This window comes from Grammomys surdaster, unplaced genomic scaffold (genome assembly GCF_004785775.1).
Source record: "Grammomys surdaster isolate TR1022 unplaced genomic scaffold, NIH_TR_1.0 125881, whole genome shotgun sequence".
In the NCBI taxonomy this organism is placed as follows: domain Eukaryota; kingdom Metazoa; phylum Chordata; class Mammalia; order Rodentia; family Muridae; genus Grammomys; species Grammomys surdaster.
Window position 1 is genome coordinate 3,498,729 of NW_021620706.1, and position 19,737 is coordinate 3,518,465.

Below are 19,737 nucleotides of genomic sequence, written 5' to 3' on the forward strand. Positions count from 1 at the left end.
GAGAGAGAGGAGAGAGAGAGAGAAACACCTCTTGAGTTTCATAAGTAAGTTTGAATAATAAATGCCCAGTAAAGTAAGCCATGCTTTTCTTTTGTTTTTCTTTTGTTCTTTTTATTACAACTGAAGTCTTAAAATATAATTCTTTTCTAAAGTAAATGCTTTATGTAGTTGAGGGACCTGTATAATATTGGATACCTTTCTATAAAGCCATGCTTTTCAAGGCCCAGATTTTTTCTTGCTTGTAAGCAGACTTCTCAGAGTCCAGGACAGAACCCGACATGCAGAAGACACTCAGTGGTTGAATGAGTGAGTGAGCTAGACAAAATGATGTGTGTATTTTAAGAGAACTGTTTGTTCACCTTTGTTCATCTTTTTGGGTTGGCCCTGATTGCAACAGTATTTTTGGCTCACATCTGAAAAGGACAACAATTTTTTTTAAGTTGTATATTAACCAGACTTTTCCATGGTTATGTAAGTGGAAAAGCAGTCTTCAAGAGGTAACACTGAAACTTTAATTTAAAAAGAGTATCTGGGAAAAATTAATAGTCTTCTTGCTAGTTTTCCATCACTATAACAAAATACTGGAAGAAATCAATTTTTAAGTAGGTTAAGGTTTGTCTTGGTTCGTGCTTTCAGAGATTTAAATCTGTCACGGTCAGGTAGTCCATCGTTTTGGCCCTGTGGCAAGCAGATATTTCAGAGCCAGGAACACATGGTAGAGCCAAAGCTGGTCACTTACTTCACTGTGGCCAGGAAGCTAAGGAGAGAGAGAAAGAGGCTTAGGGTCCCAGGGTCTCCGGTGACCTTCCTCCCTCTAGGCAGTGCCTGCTCAAAGTTCCACTTCCTTGTCACACCACAGGTCTTGGGGACTCATAACTGGAAACAATGGAAGGGAACAGTTTAATTGTCACAGTCTGCCTGGCCTTAAGAACCAGTTGGTCAGAGCCTACAGAGGTCAAATAACTCATCTGCATAACAGCCCACAGCTATGCGCCTTCCCCCTCCAGGCTTCTCTTAACCTCTGCCCTGTAATTCTTACCTTACTTAAAAATGTTTAATAGGAATTAGCTCGGAAAGCAAAGTAAAACAAAACCAGAAAACACTGACTGGTGTCAAGAGAAAAAAAAATATCACATTTTCTACAAAATAATAAAATGTAGTTTTCTTTCTTTCTTTCTTTCTTTCTTCTTTCTTTCTTTATTTATTGTTTTCTTCCTTTATTTTTGCCTTTCTTTATTCTTTTCATAGTGCCTTGCTATGTTGCCTAGGCTAGTCTTGCTTGGACCCCTGAGCTCAAATGATCCTCCTGCCTCAGCCTCCCAAGTACTAAAACTATGTATGTACTACCATGTCCAAACACTACATGGATTGCCCCTTGCTCTGACACCTCATGGTTTCTCCTGTCATAACAATTTTGTTATGGGTAATTCATAAGCAGTAAACGTTGATCCCTCACTGTCCTGGAGGCTGGGAAGCCTGCGGCTCAGTACTGCACAGGGCTGCTGTGTGTCCTGCCGTTGCACCCTCTCACTGCACAGGGCTGAGAGCAGAAGTGGGCAGTTGTCCTCTAAGTCTCTTTTGTAAGATCCTTAATCTCACCCAAGAGAGGGACTCTCAGACCCTTGACTCCCTGCCAGTTTGAACTCCTGATGCTATCACAGTGCAGAGTGAGTTAGGGCACAGAGTCAGACCACAGCACTCTTGGTGAGACAGCAAAACCAGGCAATTCAGAAATGCATTTTCAACAGCTGAAAGGGATTTTTTGTTTGTTTTTAGTGGGAGTGGAAGATGGGGTGGTATCTGGAATAATGCCTATAAATCACACCCATACACTCTTCTAGCTAAGAGCTACAAGCAAAAAGTATATTAACAAAGGAATTTCCTTAAAAACTAATTGGGGGGGGGGGAGTGATTTTAGGTGAGGCCAAAAAAAATTTTTTTTTTTTAAATCTATGATCACAATCCAAACAGTTTAAAATGCAACGTTGGAGAAAGAAATGGAAACGAACGTGGAGGCCAGTTCTGAACACACAAAAGGGAGTGGAAAAATTCTTTCCTATTATGCTGACCACATTCCTCTCCTAAAACATAAGCTCTCAGCCGAACCAGTATTATAACATAATAGGCGAGTTCTTATCCAGGGTGGCTGGACAATGGTCCACCTACCTCTTTTTTCCAGCACTGGGGTTGAACGTAGAGCTTCCAGCCTTCCAAGCCCATGCTCTGCCACCGAGTGCAAAGTCGGCCCTCTTCACATTTTAATTTAAAACCAGATATAATTAGCTTGCTTAGGCTGCCCTTGCCCTCGGCCTCTAGTTCTAGGCTGTGAACTTGGCTTACTGCTACCTCAGCCTCCCAAGCAGCTGGAATTACAGGCCCCAGTCACCTACCTCACCTACCTACTTAATTTCAGTTTGGGCCTGAGTTACCAGATATACTACTCAAGACTCCATTTTAAAAATCGCTTTAATGCCTAACTAATTTGGGCTTATTTTAATCCTCCTTTAATTCAGAAAAACACACAGGAGGTTTTTTTAGTGTTTTGCTTTTAACCCTTTAGACCTCCTGTCTTGTTACTTGTAGTTGTCTGTTTCCTGATGTTAAAATACATCTGATTCTGGTTTAAGTGAAAGCTTGGGCCAAAAGGTAGCTCAGTTAATAGAGTGCTCTCGTAACAAGCACAAAGGCCTGGGTCTCAGGCCCAGCACTGCATACGATTAGACATGGTTAAGCATACCTGTAATCCTAGTACTTAGAGGTAGAGACTGGAAGATCAGATGTTCAAGGTCATCCCCAACTAGTTAGCAAGTGTAAGACCAGCCTGGGCTATATACTCTGTCTCACAAACAAGAAAGAAAAGGGGGAGGGGCAGTGTGTTCTTTAACTGGAAGTTTTGGAGGCTAAAAATACAAAATCATGCAGCAACTAGTGAGGGCCCCTGGAGCGGTATGTCACATGGCTGGTGGCATCATGATAAGAACATAAGCACAAGGAGAGACCACCTATTGAGACCGGGAGCCAGAAGCTGGGAGGGCTGGACTTTCTCCTTTTATAACAACTCATTCTTGTGAGCACTAAGGTCCCAAGAGAATTGGGCCAATCCTTTCCGAGGGCCGTGCACTAATGACCTAACCACATCCCACTAGGCCTCTTTGTCTGTGCGTGCCTCGTGTATTGGTGTGTGTATTCGTATGTATGCACTTCTCGGAAGGTCAGAAGTGAACCTTTGGTGTCGCCTCTCTTGCTTTTGGCTGATGGGTCTGATCCCTTCACCTCCCCAGAGCTGGGATTACATGTATGCATCACTGCCCTGGCATTTTTTTATGTTGGTTCTGGAGATCAAACTCAGGTCTTTATGTTCTTCCAGGAAACATTTTACCTAGCTAAGCCCCACTTCTTAGGGGCTCTACTAACTTAACACCACCGCACTAGAGCAGAGCTCACCACATAGACTTTGGGAGCATACCCTCCATGCAGCCAAACCATAAGTTATCCCTTTAAGGCCAAAGGCCTAACAACTTCAAAGCCCTCTTGCTCTGATGGCTGCCTGAGCCTCCTATGCCACCATCCCCCATTCCCCCCAGCCAAGCCTCCAGCTACTTCTCTCCTTTTCTGAGTTTCAAGCTTGTCCTCTTCCAGGAATGTACCCTCGCTTTATCTTCTCAATGATCACATCTCCATTTGAACGGCCAATCCTCCCCAGACCACCCTCCCTAAAGCACACACCCAGGCCTTTAGCAGAGTTGTTTTGCCACGTTCCTAGTAGTACTGGACTCTGTTCTATGTCCTGCAATGGCTGATAGTAGCTGGCTCTTTTCTCTGTCCTGCTGCCTTCTAGATTGGAAGCCCCAAAAGATCTTACCTGTCTCATTTCCCAAGTGTTCCCAGAGCCTAAAAATATCTGCCACAGGGATGGCACTCAACAAACAATAGCTGAATTGAATGACAGAGGTTCACCAAACGATAGGACTCTGTAAACTGGGTTCTGTTACCTGCTCGCTTTATGCTCACTTTTTGGATATGAAAAGGTACGGTGGAACACAGACACAGCCATGAGGTAGAGAAAGCACTTGCCTAACAAGGGTAAGACCTGGGGTTCAATCTCAAGCACTGTCAAAAAAATTTAAACAAAATTTAACATACACACACACACACACACACACACACACACACACACATATATATATATATATCTCACCAGGGCCTGAGGTAGAGACAGGAGGATCAGGAATAAGAGGCCATCCTTAGCTACACAGTCCATTCTGTCTGCATGAGACCCTGACTCAGATAAAAAGAAGAAACAACGACTCTTTTTTTTTTTTTTTTTTTTTTTTTGAGACAGGGTTTCTCTGTATAGCCCTGGCTGTCCTGGAACTCACTCTGTAGACCAGGCTGGCCTCGAATTCAGAAATCCACCTGCCTCTGCCTCCCTAGTGCTGGGATTAAAGGCGTGCACCACCACCACCCGGCAACAGAAACAACGACTCTTAAGAATGCGTTTGAGTGCAGACATAATCAGGAATCAGGCAGCACTGTACCCTAAACAGTGCACCTCCATACATAGGCAGTGAAGAGAAGAGAAGCGTTTGTAAGCTCTTTGCAGAAATGAGGCAGAAGAAACATTTCATTGCTTAAAGTCCTATGAGGAGCTAGCTGGTGGTTTCTGATTGGTTAAGCTGAACTTTCCTTGTACTACTGATGAAGTTTCATTTTAACAACGGGCCTCTCAATTCATTATTGTAGTTGTTGCCTTGCTAAGAGGTAAACCAGGGCCTTTGCACATGCTAGGCAGAGCTCCTACCATAGAGTTCGGCTCCTAGCCCCCAACTCGTTATTCTTACAAGACAAATATTCAATAGTGGCCGCCTTGTATGAAGTATTGGTGTGATACATTGCTGGACAGAATGGTTCCTGCCCCCCTTGAAATTTAAAATCTAATGGGAAGGAGAACAGGAAATTGGCTTAGGCTTCCTATATGAATATTATTGAAACAATCTAAGTATCTTTATTACAAAAAAAAAAACTGAATTGCATTCCTGACTGCAAGTGTGTGTGTGTGTGCACCCGCACTGATGGATGCACCTAAACATAATTATTTTAAGAAAAAGGTGCCCAGCAACTTTGAACAGATTGGGAGGTTCACTTGTCTCAGTGCTAGAGGAGTTGTGTTTCTGAAAGGTGTTCTGGCTTCCATATTCAGAGTAAACAAGTTTACAAAGGAATTAAAGGGCATTAGTATTCTCATCCCTTCTTAAATCAAATTATCTAAGGTTTTGGTAAACCAACCAGAAGACTGGAATGTGGCACTGGAATTCGGACCATTTCTTTTTCTTTTTCTTTTTTTTCTTTCTTTTTTTTTTTTTTTTTTGGTTTTTCGAGACAGGGTTTCTCTGTGTAGCCCTGGCTGTCCTGGAACTCACTCTGTAGACCAGGCTGGCCTCGAACTCAGAAACCCACCTGCCTCTGCCTCCCAAGTGCTGGGGTTAAAGGCATGCGCCACCACTGCCCGGCTCTGACCATTTCTTTACTTCATCCCTTTGCTCAAAGAATGTCCACTGAATAAACTGTCTCTCATAGCCACCTTCAGTTGTCTACTCTACATATCTGGACATTTGGAATCTCAACTGAGGAATTGCCTCCCCTGGATTGGCCAGTGGGAACCTTGTCTGAGGCATTTTCTTAGTTGTTAGTAGACAGAAGAGGGGCCAGCCCACAGTGAGCTGTACCATTCCTGTGCCGGCAGTCCTACAGTTATATAAGGAAAGTAGCTGGGTAAGCCAAAGCCAGCAAGTCAGTAAGAGCAGTCTTCCATAGTGTCTGCTTCAGTCTCTACCTCCAGAATCTTCCCTAGAGCTCCTGCCCTGACTTCCTTTGATGATGAACAGTTAACCAGAAATATAAGATGAAATAAACCCTTTCCTGCTCAAAATGCTTTTGTTCAGTGTTTTATGAAAGCAATAGGCAAACTGCCCATCACTTAACTATTGAGCCTGGCTATCAGATCAAATACAATATCACAATGGCTTGTGTTCAAGTAACCTTTACTTTACATCATAACAGCTCTAATGTTCAGGGACTATAGTGATGGTGGCAGTTTCTCTATGCCAAAGAGAAGATGGAAAGTGCTTCTTTTCAAAAAGCTGTCATTATTGTCTTTAATTATGGGGGGGGGGGGCTATGCATGTGTAAGTGTAGGTGTCATATTCTCAAGCTGAAGTTATAGGTGGTTGTGAGCTTCCTGAAGCAGATGCTGCTGAACTGAACTCAGGTCCTCTGGAAGAGCAGTATGCATTGTTAACCACTGAGCCATCTTCGGGACCTAGTTCTTCCTTTAAGTATAAATGTCCCATCATCACAAAGCAGGGTGACTACAGTATAGTACAGGGCAGAGCAGACAATGCTCATAAATAGCACAATCATGCTGTGTTCTCACCAGTTGTTGTTACTCTTTTGCTGTACCTAATGTATAAATCAAACTTCACCATCGCTATCTACATAGAAGAAAAAAACAATACACTTTATTTAGGGTTCATTACTATGCTGCATTCTTGGCACCCTCGGGGGTCTGGGAATCTGTTCCAGGTGGGTTAGGTAGCTGGTTATACCAACAGAATCGATCACTTCAAGTAAGGGAGGAACATTCCCCAATAGGGACATAAAAGAAAAGTATCGTCCAGAGTGATGTCAGCCACACCTGTGTGCTCTTATCCCAGCATTTGGGAGGCTGAGGCAGACAGACTTCATTTTGAGACTAGCTTGAGCTACAGAGTGAAGATCTATTTCAAAACAATAACGTCCTCCAAATCAACAAAACACCACCGGGCAGTGGTGGCGCACGCCTTTAAGCACTTGGGGGGCAGAGGCAGGCGGATTTCTGAGTTTGAGGCCAGCCTGGTCTACAGAGTAAGTTCCAGGACAGCCAGGGCTACATAGAGAAACCTTGTCTCGAAAAACCAAAAAAACAAAACAAAAACCTAAAAACAAAAATCAAAAAAACAAACAAAAAAACCCAAAACACCCATCCACCTCACCCCAACGGACACAAGGGGATTTAATAGAGTTACAGGATGCAGTGCCTGGAACATGGATGGAAACCCTGTGACCCTTTTCCATAGCTCACCCCTGCATGCCTTTCACCTGGCTATACATCTTTCAGGAAAACCGACTGTACATGAAGTTGAATGCTGTACAAAGTGGATATTTTAAGTCTTCAACACTAGAGAAGTTGAGGCAGGAGGATAACTGTGAGTTAGAGGCTAGCCTGGACAATATAGCAAGATCTCATGCCAAAAAATAAAATCAGAATTTAAAAAAATGAAAAAATAGAGCACAGGTGAGCTGTGCACTGACGGTGAGCTCTGGTGTCTGGCCCATTGCTCTGTCTGACTCCCCGTAGGAGGCCTCAGGAATATTCAGGTCCATCTGGGGCACAGGCAGCGGAGAGCAGTGTGCTGCTCCCTGAACTCACTGTCAGGACCATGGCTCTGCCTGCCTGTCTGAGGAGTCTTGCCAGCATCAGGAGCATCCAGCCACCACCAGGGACAACCAGATGGCTAAAGGCCAGCATAAGAACACAATCAACAAGAGCCAGGGCAATGTGGCACCACCCGAGCCCAGCTCTCCTGCTACAGCAAGCCCTGGATAGATATCCTTTTTCTTTATTTTTTTTTTCTTTATTTTTTTATTTTTTTATTTTTTATTTTTTTTGAGACAGGGTTTCTTTGTGAAGCTCTGGATATCCTAACACAGCTGACAAACAATAAAGTGACCTCAAATCCTATCTTATGAAGATGATAGAGGCCTTAAAGAGGAAATGAATAAGGTTCCCCAAGCAAACAGACCCAAGAATCAAGCTGGAGTAGCCATTCTAATATCTAATAAAATAGGCTTCCAACCAAAATTAATCAAAAGAGATGAGGAAGGATACTTCATACTCATCAAAGGAAAAATCCACCAACATGACATCTCAATTCTGAACACCTATGCCCCAAATGCAAGGGTACCATTATTCCTAAAAGAAACAATACTAAAGCCTAAATCACACATTGAACCCACACATTAATAATGGGAGACTTCAAAACTCTAGGCTCACCAATGAACGGGTCATCAAGACAGAAACTAAACAGAGAAATAATGAAATTAACAGATGTTATGAATCAAATATACCTAACATATCTACAGAACATTTCACCAAAGCACAAAAAAATATACCTTCTTCTTAGTATCTCATGGAACCTTCTCTAAAATTGATCATATAGTCAGTCTCAAAACAAGCCTCAACAGATACAAGAAAATTGAAATAAGTTCCTGCATCTTATCAGCTCATCATGGATTAAAACTGGAATTCAACAAAATAGAAACAACAGAAAGCCTACAAATTTATGGAAACTGAACAACTCTTTACTCAATGACCTCTGTGTCAAAGAAGAAATGAAGAAAGAAATCAAAAGCTTTCTAGAATTCAATGAAAATGAAGGCACAGCATATCCAAACTTATGGAACACAATGAATGCAGAACTAAAAGAAGAGTTCATAGCACTAAGTGCCTTCATAAAGAAATTGGAGAGCTCTCATATTAGCAATGTAAAAGCATACCTGAAAGCTCTAGAACAAAAAGAAGCAAACACACCCAAGAGAAGTAGACGGCAGGAAATAATCAAACTCAGGGTTGAAATCAGTAAGTGAGAAATAAAGAGAACTCAAAGAATCATTGAAACTAAGAGCTAATTCTCTGAAAAACTCAATAAGACAGATATAGACAAACTCTTAGCCAAACTAACTAAAAGGCAGAGGGACAGTATCAAAATTAATAAAATCAGAAATGAAAAGGGAGACATAACAACAGACACTGAGGAAATTCAAAGAATCATTAGTTTTTACTTCAAATGCTTGTATTCTACAAAATTGGAAAATCTAAATAAAATGGACAATTTTTGTGACCCGTGTGTAATTGTCTCGCCAGCAAGAACACTCGCGGACACCAGGATCCTTCTGCAGCAAACATTTTATTGCGATGAAAGGAGGAAGACCCTGGGCCCTGAAAAGGCACTGTTTATATACCCTTGGAGCGTGTGTTCATTTCTGATTGGCTGCTTACTCGTTACCCGCCAAAAACGCCCCGGGATGGGCTGTGACTTGGCACTGGCTCACTTCCCGCGGTCTCGCCGCCGGCACTACGGCGGTAGCGGCTTCCTACAAATTTTCTTGATAGATACTACTTACCAAAGTTAAGTCAAGATCAGGCAAACAATTTTAAATAGTCCTATACCGCTAAGGAAATAGAAGCAATCAATAAGTCTCCCAACAACAACAACAAAAAGCCCAGGGCCAGATGATTTTAGCAAAGAATTCTATAGACTTTCAAAGAAGAGCTAATACCAATATTTTTCAAACTATCCCAAAAAATAGAAACAGAAGGAACAGTGCCAAACTCATTCTATGAGGCCACAGCCACCCTGAGACCTAAACCACACAAAGACTCAACAAAGAAAGAGAATTTCAGACCAATTTCTCTTATGAACATTGATGCAAAAATACTCAATAAAAGACTCACAAGAAGTTAAGTAACAAGGAAGGCCCAAGGGATGATGCTTGAATCTCACTCAGAAGGGAAAATAAAATAGTCATCCGAGTTGAATGGAGCAAGTGAATGGGCTGGGAAAGGAGGTAGAGGGGGGGAGGGTGGGGATCAGGTGTGTGGAAGAGGTGGGTAGGAGTTGGGGGGGGGAGGACTGAGAGAAGGAAATCTGTGTGGTGGGGGGAGCATCTCTGGAATACCTTGATGGAGGAGGCTTCTGGGAGTCTATGGGGGTGGGTGATCTAGCTAAGAAGCCTAGCAGCAAAGGATATGCAGTCTGAAGTGGCCACCTCCTGTAGCCAGGCTGGACTTGAAGTGATGGGAAAGGAACACTGACCCATCCACAAAACTTGACCCAAAATTTGTCCAGTCTACAAGATGTGCAGGGATAAAGATGGAACAGAAATTGAGGAAGTGGCCAACCAATGACTGGCCTAATTTTAGACCCTTCCCATGGGAGAAAGCCAACCCATGACACTCTTAATGATACTATGCTATGCCTGCAGACAGGAGCCTAACATAACTGTCTCCTAAGAGTCTTCATTTCAGCAGCTGATGGAAACAGATGCAGAGACCCACAACCAAACATTAAGCAGGGCTTGGGGAATCTTGTGGAAGTGTCGGGGGAAGAATTGAGGGAGCCAGAGGGGTCAAGGGCACCACAGGAAGACCTCAACTAATCTGGGTCCATGGGGTCTCACAGAGATTGATCCACCAACCAAAAGTATTCTTGGGCTGGACAGAGGCCCCCTACATACATGTAGCTGATATGCAGCTTGGTCTTCAAGTGGGTCCCCTAACAACTGGAGCAAAGGCTGTCTTTGACTCTGTTACTTGCCTTTGGATCCCCTTTCCTTGTCTGGGCTGCCTTGTCTGGCCTCAGTGGGAGAGGATGCACTTAGTCTTGATTCAACTTGATGTACCAGGGTAGGTTGGTACCCATGAGTGGTCTCCCCTTCTTTGAGGAGAAAAGGAAGAGTGCATGAGATGGAGCCTCCTCCATCAAGGATACCAGGAGGAGCGGAGGGAGAGGGGGCTGTAATCAGAATGTAAAGTGAATAAATAAGGAAATTTTAAAAAGTGAAAACTAGAGTATTTTTATAACATATTCCAAAAAAAATCACCTGTAAAGTAATTATTTAAATTCTTAAGGGAGTCCAGTAGTTTTTAGAAAGTCATTGTACAGCCGGGTGGTGATGGTGCACACCTTTAATCCCAGCACTTGGGAGGCAGAGGCAGGCGGATTTCTGAGTTCAAGGCCAGCCTGGTCTACAGAGTGAGTTCCAGGACAGCCAGGGCTACACAGAGAAACCCTGTCTCGAAAAAAAACCAAAAAAAAAAAAAAAAAACCAAAAAAAAAAAAAAAAAGAAAAAGAAAAGAAAAAGAAAGTCGTCGTATCCCAGGCCTGATTTTAAGGTTTGTGCACGTGGAGCTCAGAGGAGGGTCTCAGGTGTCCTCCCTCAGGAGCCATCCCTCGGTCTGGCCGTCAGTAATTTGGCTAGGCTGCTGGGCTGATAAAACCCAGAGATTTGACTCCTCCTCCCTGGGATTATGAGCACGGCACATCACCCACTTTTACCTTTTTTTAAAAAAGGTGCAATCTGGGATTCAAACTCAAACCCTTGTGCTGCATGTACTTTACCAACTGAGCTATCTTCCCAGCCCAGAAGAATATGCTCTAAAATAAAAAGCAAACCCTCCTTTACAGCTCTCCAGTGCCTACTTTCAACTAATGAATATTTGGAAATGTAGTTGTACTGTCTAAGAGTGCCTACTTCAATTCGAAGTGTTCTTCACATTCGGAAAAAAATGAGTGAAAAAGCTTGAGATTTTCAGGCCCTCCCTAGTGACATACTCTCTTGTTAGAATTTGGTCAGGGTTTTCCGAATTTATCTTAACAGTAAAAAGAAAACAGTGTAAAAAGAAAACAGTTGGCTAGGCATGGTGACTCATATCTATAATACCAGTACTCTTAGAGGCTGAGGCAGGAGAATTGCCATGAGTTTGAGGCCAGTGTGGCTACACAGTAGGGAACCGTCTCTTAGATTAACTAATTAAAAAACAAACAGATACATACTCAGGCACGTTAGTGCATGCTTTTAATCCCTAGCAAAAGCAGGCAAATTTCCATGTATTCAAGACCAGCTTGGTTGACAAACTGCTGTGGTCTCAACCAACCTTCCCAATCCTGAGGCCTTTTAACATACTTCCTCATGTTGTGCTAGCCCAAACCATAAAATTGTTTCATTGCTACTTCATAATTGTAATTTTGCTTCTGTTATGAATCCTAATGTGATTGTCTGATATGTGACCCCTAAAGGGGTCTTAACCCATAGGTTGAGAACCACTGACATATTAAGTTCTAGATCATCTAGGGTGACACATAGAATCAATCTCAATCTCTCTCTCTCTCTCTCTGTCCTGGAACTCACTCTGTAGACCAGGCTAGCCTCGAACTCTCGAACTCAGAAATCTACCTGCCTCTACCTCCCAAGTGCTGGGATTAAAGGCGTGCACCACCACTGCCCAGCCCAGAAACCCTATCTCAAAGAAGGAGGGGAGACTTAAAGGTTAATTTGAAAAAAAAAAAAAATACAGGTAGCAAGTGAGTACATGAGAAGATGGCAAATGTACTTATTAGAAGTCCTGAAATTAAAACAGTGAGCTACCACTCCATAGAAATATACTGAGTGTTGGAAAAGGTACAGAGGACCTAAGACTTATGCTTGCTGGTAGAAACACAAAACATGGCAATAATTTTGGGAAAATATAGGTTGTTTCTTTTTTGTTTGTTTGTTTGTTTGGTTTTTTTGAGACAGGGTTTCTCTGTGTAGCCCTGGCTGTCCTGGAACTCACTCTGTAGACCAGGCTAGCCTCGAACTCTCGAACTCAGAGATCCGCCTGCCTCTGCCTCCCAAGTGCTGGGATTAAAGGTGTGTACCACCACCGCCCAGCTAGGTTGTTTCTTTAAAAGGAACTTTTAAATTATGTTTATTTGTGAGCATGTGTGTGTGTATGTGTGTGTGTGTGCCCAGACGTGACTGTCAAACTTGGAAGCAAGTCCTTTTACTTTCTGAGCCATCTCATTCACTCAGCTGTTTCTTAAAAAGTTAAACACACACCTTTTACCTGCCAGCCTTTGTTCTTGGAGGTATGTATCTAAAAGAACTGAAAGCACGCACGTCTATGTTAATAGCATGTTTGTGAATGACTACAGCACCTTTTTTGGTGGTCCCTGACTGAGGGTGGTTCATGATCTCCCAATTTACAGTATTGTGAAAGTGACAGGCATCTAGTAGAAACTGCACTGCAAATCACCAATTCTTTATATATATATATATGCACCTCCTCCCCACATACATACACACACACACACACACACACACACACACATATATATATATATAAAGACAGAGTGTCTCTACATAGCTCTGACTTCCTGGAACTTGCTCTGTGGACAAATTGGCCTGCAGTTCACAGAGATCTGCCTGCCTCTGCCTCCCCAGTGCTCAGATTTAAAGGGTCCACCATTATCCCCAGCCAAATTACAACTTCTTAACTTCTCCCAGGAAAGTGCTAGGTGGTCTAAGGCTTTCTCCTGATGTCCAGCAGCAGCAGAGAATCGCAGCTCCAGCCAACCAGGTGATGCAGACCGTAAACAACCATTCAGACCTGATAACTCACACCCTTAATCCTAGCATTTGAGACGACACAGGAGGGTTAGTGCAAATTGGAGGCCAGCCTGGGCTACAGTGAGTTCTAGGCTAGCTTAGGCTTAGGGTACCCTGTCAAAAATAAAACAAAAATGAGAGAGCAACCCAGAAAACGACTGAGGATGATCTGTGACGCACAGTGGGTTGCTCAGCTGTGGTGGTCAGTAGGTTAGGTGTGATTTTATTTCAATTTATGGTATTTTCAATTTACTATGGGTTTATTGGGATGGACCCTCATTAGAAGTCAAAGTACGCCGGGCAGTGGTGGCACACGCCTTTAATCCCAGCACTTGGGAGGCAGAGGCAGGCGGATTTCTGAGTTCAAGGCCAGCCTGGTCTACAGAGTGAGTTCCAGGACAGCCAGGGCTACACAGAGAAACCCTGTCTCGAAAAACCAAAAAAAAAAAAAGAAGCCTTCAGGGTGATAGCTATATTTAGTCTCTGGCTGTGATATGTTTTATGGAGAGGGTGTGTGTGTGTCTCAAACTACACTTTATCTGTTGTTGTTCAATAGACTTGTCTCAATTAACAATTACTCTCAATTTTTATTTTTTTCAAATTTCATTTATTCGCTTTGTATGTGAGTGTGTGCATGTACGCCACGTCTTTCAAGTGGAGGTCAGGAGGGGACTTGATGGAGTTAGTTCTCTCCTCCCTCCATGCGGGCTCTGGAAAGCAACCTCAGGTCATCAGGCTATGCAGGCACCTTTATCACTGAAGTTATCCCCCAATTCTAAAAGTCTTCTCTTTTTTTCTTTTTTTTTTTTTTTTTTTGTTGTTGTTTTTCGAGACAGGGTTTCTCTGTGTAGCCCTGGCTGTCCTGGAACTCACTCTGTAGACCAGGCTGGCCTTGAACTCAGAAATCCGCCTGCCTCTGCCTCCCAAGTGCTGGGATTAAAGGCATGCACCACCACCGCCCGGCTCTCTAAAAGTCTTTATACCCCTCCCTCTCCTTCTTTAGGAAACAGGGTCACACAGTGCAGCTCTGGCTGGTCTTGAACTCACAGTGATCCACCTACCTCTACTTTGAGGGCCCTAGGACTGAAGGAGTGAGTGCTCCATCACACCTGCCTCCACATTCATTCTTGAACACAGCATTACTTACTCCTAGCAGTGAGTTAAATGAGAAGAGGAGCTGGGTGGATTTCTGAGTTCAAGGCCAGCCTGGTCTACAGAGTGAGTTCCAGGACAGCCAGAGCTACTCAGAGAAACCCTGTCTCGAAAAACAAAAAACAAACAACAACAACAACCAAAAAAACCCAAAAAAACAAAAACAAAAACAAAACAAAAACAAAAAAGAAAGAAAAAGAAGAAGAAAGAGGAACCCTCAGGTGCACGGACAGAGCCCACTAGGACCAAACCTTAGTGGCAATGCCCAGAACATCATGTACTTTGGAGAAGATAGTGATTGTCTAAAGGAACAGAGCAAATGTTAATGTTGATTTTGAAGCCACACAGGGGGACAGGAGCATTAAGTAAATTCCCATAGCTGTGACTACTGCCACTATGAATTGGTAGTGTCATTCCACATCACAAACCTTTGAAACTCTGTAATCCTTAATGACAACCTGTTAAGCACTAGAAACCACACTTCTGATGACAGAACTGAATAAAATCCTCAAGCATTCTACCAAGTATGATTTAGGCAAGTCAAGTGGCATTGGCCACCAATCCTTACCCACTGTGGCCAAACAGAGGCCCTGAGGTTTGGGGTTCTGGAGGAGAGCTGGGGGTGAGGGCTGTAATTTCGACTTCATATCTGGCTCAAGTATTGGTTCTAAAAACTGGGTTTGGTATTGTGGATGACAGAGAGCCACTATCACCAGACTGGAAAAACAGCCCCAACTGCTTGTATCATCATACTGGGTCAGCTGCATCATCTTTCTGTGGAAAGAATGCCCTAATTATTCTAAGTACCTTCAGAATCAATCAGTAAACCATTGGAAGTCATTTCACGTTTCTGCCTATTTGACTTGTCACTGGTCTATTACATTGTACCTGACAGCGTTGTGAAAAATTCCTTCAGCTAACAGAAATTTTGTGCCTTTTCTTTTCTCTGTAGCTCAGGCAGACCTCCAGTTCAAAGGCACAGCAATCCTCTTCGTGCTGGGACAGAAGGCTTGGGACACTATGCCACACTCCCTTATTTCTGTCCCAGAAAAGGTTCAGCTTGGGCTATCTGGGCTTCTCTTTTCATGCAGGCAGCCGTCCCCGGTTCTGTAGGTCTCTTCTGGAATGTCAGCTGTATTTGGGAAACATAAACCAACATACTGAGACCCAGAGGACTGAAACGTGTCCTAGGTGTGCCCCAAGACACCAAGGCAAGCCATGACACTCTGGAGGGAGTGACTGCTGTCATATTAGGAATCTCAGAGTTGCAGCCTTCAAGTCTCTAAAACGGATATGAAGTCTACGGAGTAAGTTTTGGGAAAGTAAATGAACTAACCTTTCAAAGACATACAGTCCAGTATAGCGCCAGGAACACCGGCAGGGGACAACGCTCTGTTTTTACCTTTCCTCTATCAGTTTGCCTTTGAGATCAGAAAGAAAGGGACGGGCAAGAATACAAAGTGCTGATTCAAAGAGATTCCTGATTAAAAAACAAACAAAAGCAGGTAGACTTCCCAGTCAAGGCACTCCTCTGATTAAAAACAAAGGAACCACCTAGACTTTTGGGCTGGCTGAACCCCTGGTGAAGATGCTTGCAGAGGGCAACTGGTATGAATCCAGAAAAGGACCTGAAAAGCTGCCCCCGCCCCAGGCTTTGCCACAGCACTTTCCCAGTTTCTTTTGCTCTGCGTTCAAAGTTTAGAGAGAACGAGCAGGAATTTTTGGCAAAGAGCGTTGACCGAGGCAGAGGTCAGACCCACAGGTGCGGCTGCTGCGTGGGGAGGGAGATCTGGCAAGTGTCCATGCAGGCCTCCCCGGGCCTGGCACGTGGGCTCGGAGGCTGCTCCCGGGGTTTCCTGCGCAACATCTGGGTGAGCTGCAGCCCGAGAGGAGATGGATGGAGTGGCCGGTCAGCGGCGGGCCAGTTCGGGGAGCTTCCCGTCTCCTCCACCGTCTGAGCGCCAAAGGATGCCTGGGAGTTGATGAGAACCAAGACGGCTGGGAAGCCCCCAGGCGCCGGGGCGGGGCGGCCGCAGCCCGCTGACCAGCCGGGAGGAGGGGCGCCGAGGTCCTCGGTGGCGTGAGGGCGGGGCCGGGGGCTGGGACCCGCGGGAGGGAGCGCCGCGCCCGCCGCGCTGCCATTGGCCGGGAAGGCCCGAAGCAGGCGAGGGGAGGAGGCGGCGCTCCATTGGTCGGGCTCGCTGGCCAATCCCTGGAGGCCCGGGGGGGGGGGGGGGGGACCAGGCTGGGGGCTGAGCGTGCGGAGCCGCGGAGCGGGCAGCGAGCTGGGCAACTGGTCCCACTCCAGAGCGACCCGGAGCCTCCGCGGGACCCGAGTCCGAGCGAACCTCGGAGCATCATCCGCCTCCGTCTGCCGCGTTCCGGCTTCTTCGGCGCCGCGCTGAGGAGCGAGCTCCTGCATCACCCGCACGGCCGTCGCTGGGACTAAGAGCAGGGACACCGAGGGTGACTGACCCCCCAGAGTCCGAGCGCAACCCCTTCCCGTCGTCCGAACAGCCATGACCCACTTCAACAAGGGCCCTTCCTACGGACTCTCCGCCGAGGTCAAGAACAAGGTACTCGTGCGGGCGGGCTGGGGGTCTGCCGCGGCGGGGGGGGAGGGCTGCGAGCCGCCGCGGAGAGACGTCGAGGCTGCGGGAGAGATAGATGCTCCCCGGCTTGCAGAGACGGCTCGCACGCGCTGGTCCTGGCTTTGTTCCCGCGCCGCAGCCCGGGCAGACGGTGGGTTCCCGGACGCCTGGAGTCCCGCAGCGCCGCGGGGCCCGCTCGGAGGCTGTAGGGTGCGCCCCTCCGGGAAGGGGGCGCTCCTGAGTGGCCTGTGGCCCTTAGGCGGGGCCCTGCCTCGGGGTCTGGTCTCCGGGAGTTGCCGCCCCCGCCATCCGCCTGGGCCGGGGTTGACTTGAGACCCTACGTCTCCTCTCCTCCCATCCCGTCCTGGCCCCCTCCTCCCACAAGCGAAGTTGGGCGGTTACGTGGCCAAACCGGGCCCCTCATTGTTCCTTTCCTCCTCCATGGGAGGGGACGCAGAGTGTCCCGCCGACCCCTGGGACCCGCGGGCGGAAAGGGAGCGGGTCGGTGGTGCCTTGATGCAATCGCCGCTGGTGCGGGAAACCCAGACAAAGCCTGAACGCGCAGCCTGCGAGCCGGTTCAGCTGTAGATGGGAGACTTAGAAATACAATCCTGAGAAGTTTGCAGCGCGTTGCATTGTCACGATATCTCGGCAGGGTCGGTTTTGTTCGGGGTTTATTTGCTGTGCGGGTTGCAATTTTGGAGTGATTGGAGTCTGGCTACGCTGCTTTGCCGTGTACTCATCTCAAGAATGCATCAGGGTTTATCTTTCAGACTTTTGGCCTGGGAAAGAGATGAGAGGCGCCCCCCTCCCCAAATCCTCTCCTTCCTTCCTCCCTGCCTGCATTCCAAGTCCATGACATCAGGGGTTTCGGGGAGTGGGGGTGACCAGCCAATCGGCGTGGAACTGCGCACAGACCGCTCATTGTCTCCCCTTTGCTGTTCCGGCCAAAGCGCCACAAAGGAAGGCTGCTGTGGTTTAATTCCCATTAACTTCCCGGGAGCCGAAGCATGTCAGGATTGTCACCACGCTGTCCCACCTCCGGTAGAATACTTTGGCATCATCAGAGCAGAGAGAGTTGTGGGTGTCTGTGGTGTGAAGGGAAGTACGTAGAAGTAATGAAGCGCACCGTTGTCAGACCCAAGCGAGAGTGGTTTATTTTTTTTCCCCGCTGTTGTATTTAGCGCACCCCTTTGTAGTTCATCTAGAAGATTCTAAACAGTTTTTGAAGCAAGGGGCTAATTTTATTCTGTGTTCAAAAAATTGTAATCTTTGGGGTGTTTTAACCTTTTCAAATGTTTTGTCTGTATAAAAGTTTTCCAAAAGAGGCAGAAAAGTTTGTTTGGACGACAGCACTCACCAACTGAAAACTTCGTTAAAAAATAGCGGTCCTTTCAAGTTTATAGCCCTAGCTTTAGGCAGTCGAGGGCGTTGGCGTGTGAGAACTGGGTGCTTTGTGCCCTGGTGCCGCTTGGTGCGTGATTTCCCATTCCCTCTGGGATTCTGGCGCCCACTGAGTCTCTTTACCTTTGCGTTGTAAATGAGGGACTGGTGACTTTGGCAGCCCTACAAGTGACTTGACTTTTCCTGGTTCTTGGTTTCCAAGCTGGCTTTCTTTTTGCTGACTGGAGTAATAGCTTTCTCCTCTTGGAATTCTCATTGAGCCAACAACTCCAGGAAATGCAGAGACTCAGGCTGGGTCACTGGTACTGTAAGACTTGGAAACAGTAAATCCTTATTTTTTTAAAAAACTTTGGAATGTTGTAAAGGCTGTAGGGATTAAACACCAAGCCCGTTTAGTTTAAAAGAACAAAACAAAACACCCCCATTTATTTATGTAGGGCTGTCACGCAGGACTCTTTCATAAAAATCCTTTTGATCTCCCCAGAAGAGGTGCTCTGTGAGGTGGGAGCACCACTGGGATTCCAGCACCGATTTCTGATCAGGGTGTGACTGGCCCAAGGCCACAGAAGAAACTTGGAGCATTCTAAGAATTTCAACAAGCAGTGTCTTAGTTAAGTACTTAGATATATTCAACCACAGGACCCACTGTCTGCCCCTGCCCATCCCCTATTTCTGTCATCCACCTGTTACTACTTGACATTGTAATTATTCCTGTAACGATATTTATCATCTGTTCTGGGCTCTGAAACCAAATCTGCATGCTTGAATGAGATGTTGGGTTTTGGCCAAGGGTGTAGGACTCTGTTGGACAAGAAGAGCCGACATTCGGGAAACACGAATTTAACATTGCGTCTTTACAGTCACGCCTGCTTTTTTTTTCCATGTATAATTTGTGACTTGATTACGTATCAGAATTTTGTCTTATCATTTTGTGTGTCTGGGTGTTTTGTTTGCATGCCTGTATGTGTACCATGTGCCTACAGTGCATATGAAGACCAGAAGAGGGCTTTGTATCCCCTGGAACTGGGGTTGATCATTTGAGCCATCAGGTGGGTCCTGCTGGGGGGGGGGGGGGGTCTAACGCACCAGGTTCTCAGCAAGAGCAATCAGTACTCTTACACATTTAACTGTAGCTCCAGTCCCCCTAATTGGAGGTAGTGTGGAGTGAAGAATTCAGCAGATGTAAATTCTGGGTCTCCCTTGGCCAGTTCCTGCTTCTGATGATGTGAGCTGTCTGCTGGAGTCCCGATTAACAAAATGGAAGGAAATATTATCATCCCTGAAATACTTTGTCGTGGAGGAGTGTCTGCTTGTATTGTTGGTCAGTGACTATGGAGTGTC

At 45.7% G+C, this 19,737-nt stretch overlaps 1 protein-coding gene and 1 long non-coding RNA gene across 2 annotated transcripts in view; one reads left to right on the forward strand and one right to left on the reverse strand.

The window, feature by feature from the left end:
* Positions 1 to 632: 632 nt before the first annotated feature.
* LOC114608247 lies at positions 633 to 16,038 on the reverse strand. Its single transcript, XR_003709322.1, has 3 exons — positions 15,738 to 16,038; positions 15,290 to 15,533; positions 633 to 757 (listed from the first exon to the last, which is right to left on the reverse strand). It is a non-coding gene; the product is annotated as an uncharacterized LOC114608247 (long non-coding RNA).
* A 643-nt stretch (positions 16,039 to 16,681) lies between these two features.
* Positions 16,682 to 19,737, forward strand: part of Cnn3 (calponin 3) — a 31,010-nt gene continuing 27,954 nt past the window's right edge. The window contains exon 1 of the mRNA XM_028752185.1: positions 16,682 to 16,977. Coding sequence (XP_028608018.1) covers positions 16,921 to 16,977 — 57 coding nt within the window. The 5' untranslated portion in view covers positions 16,682 to 16,920. The remainder of the gene's footprint in view (positions 16,978 to 19,737) is intronic.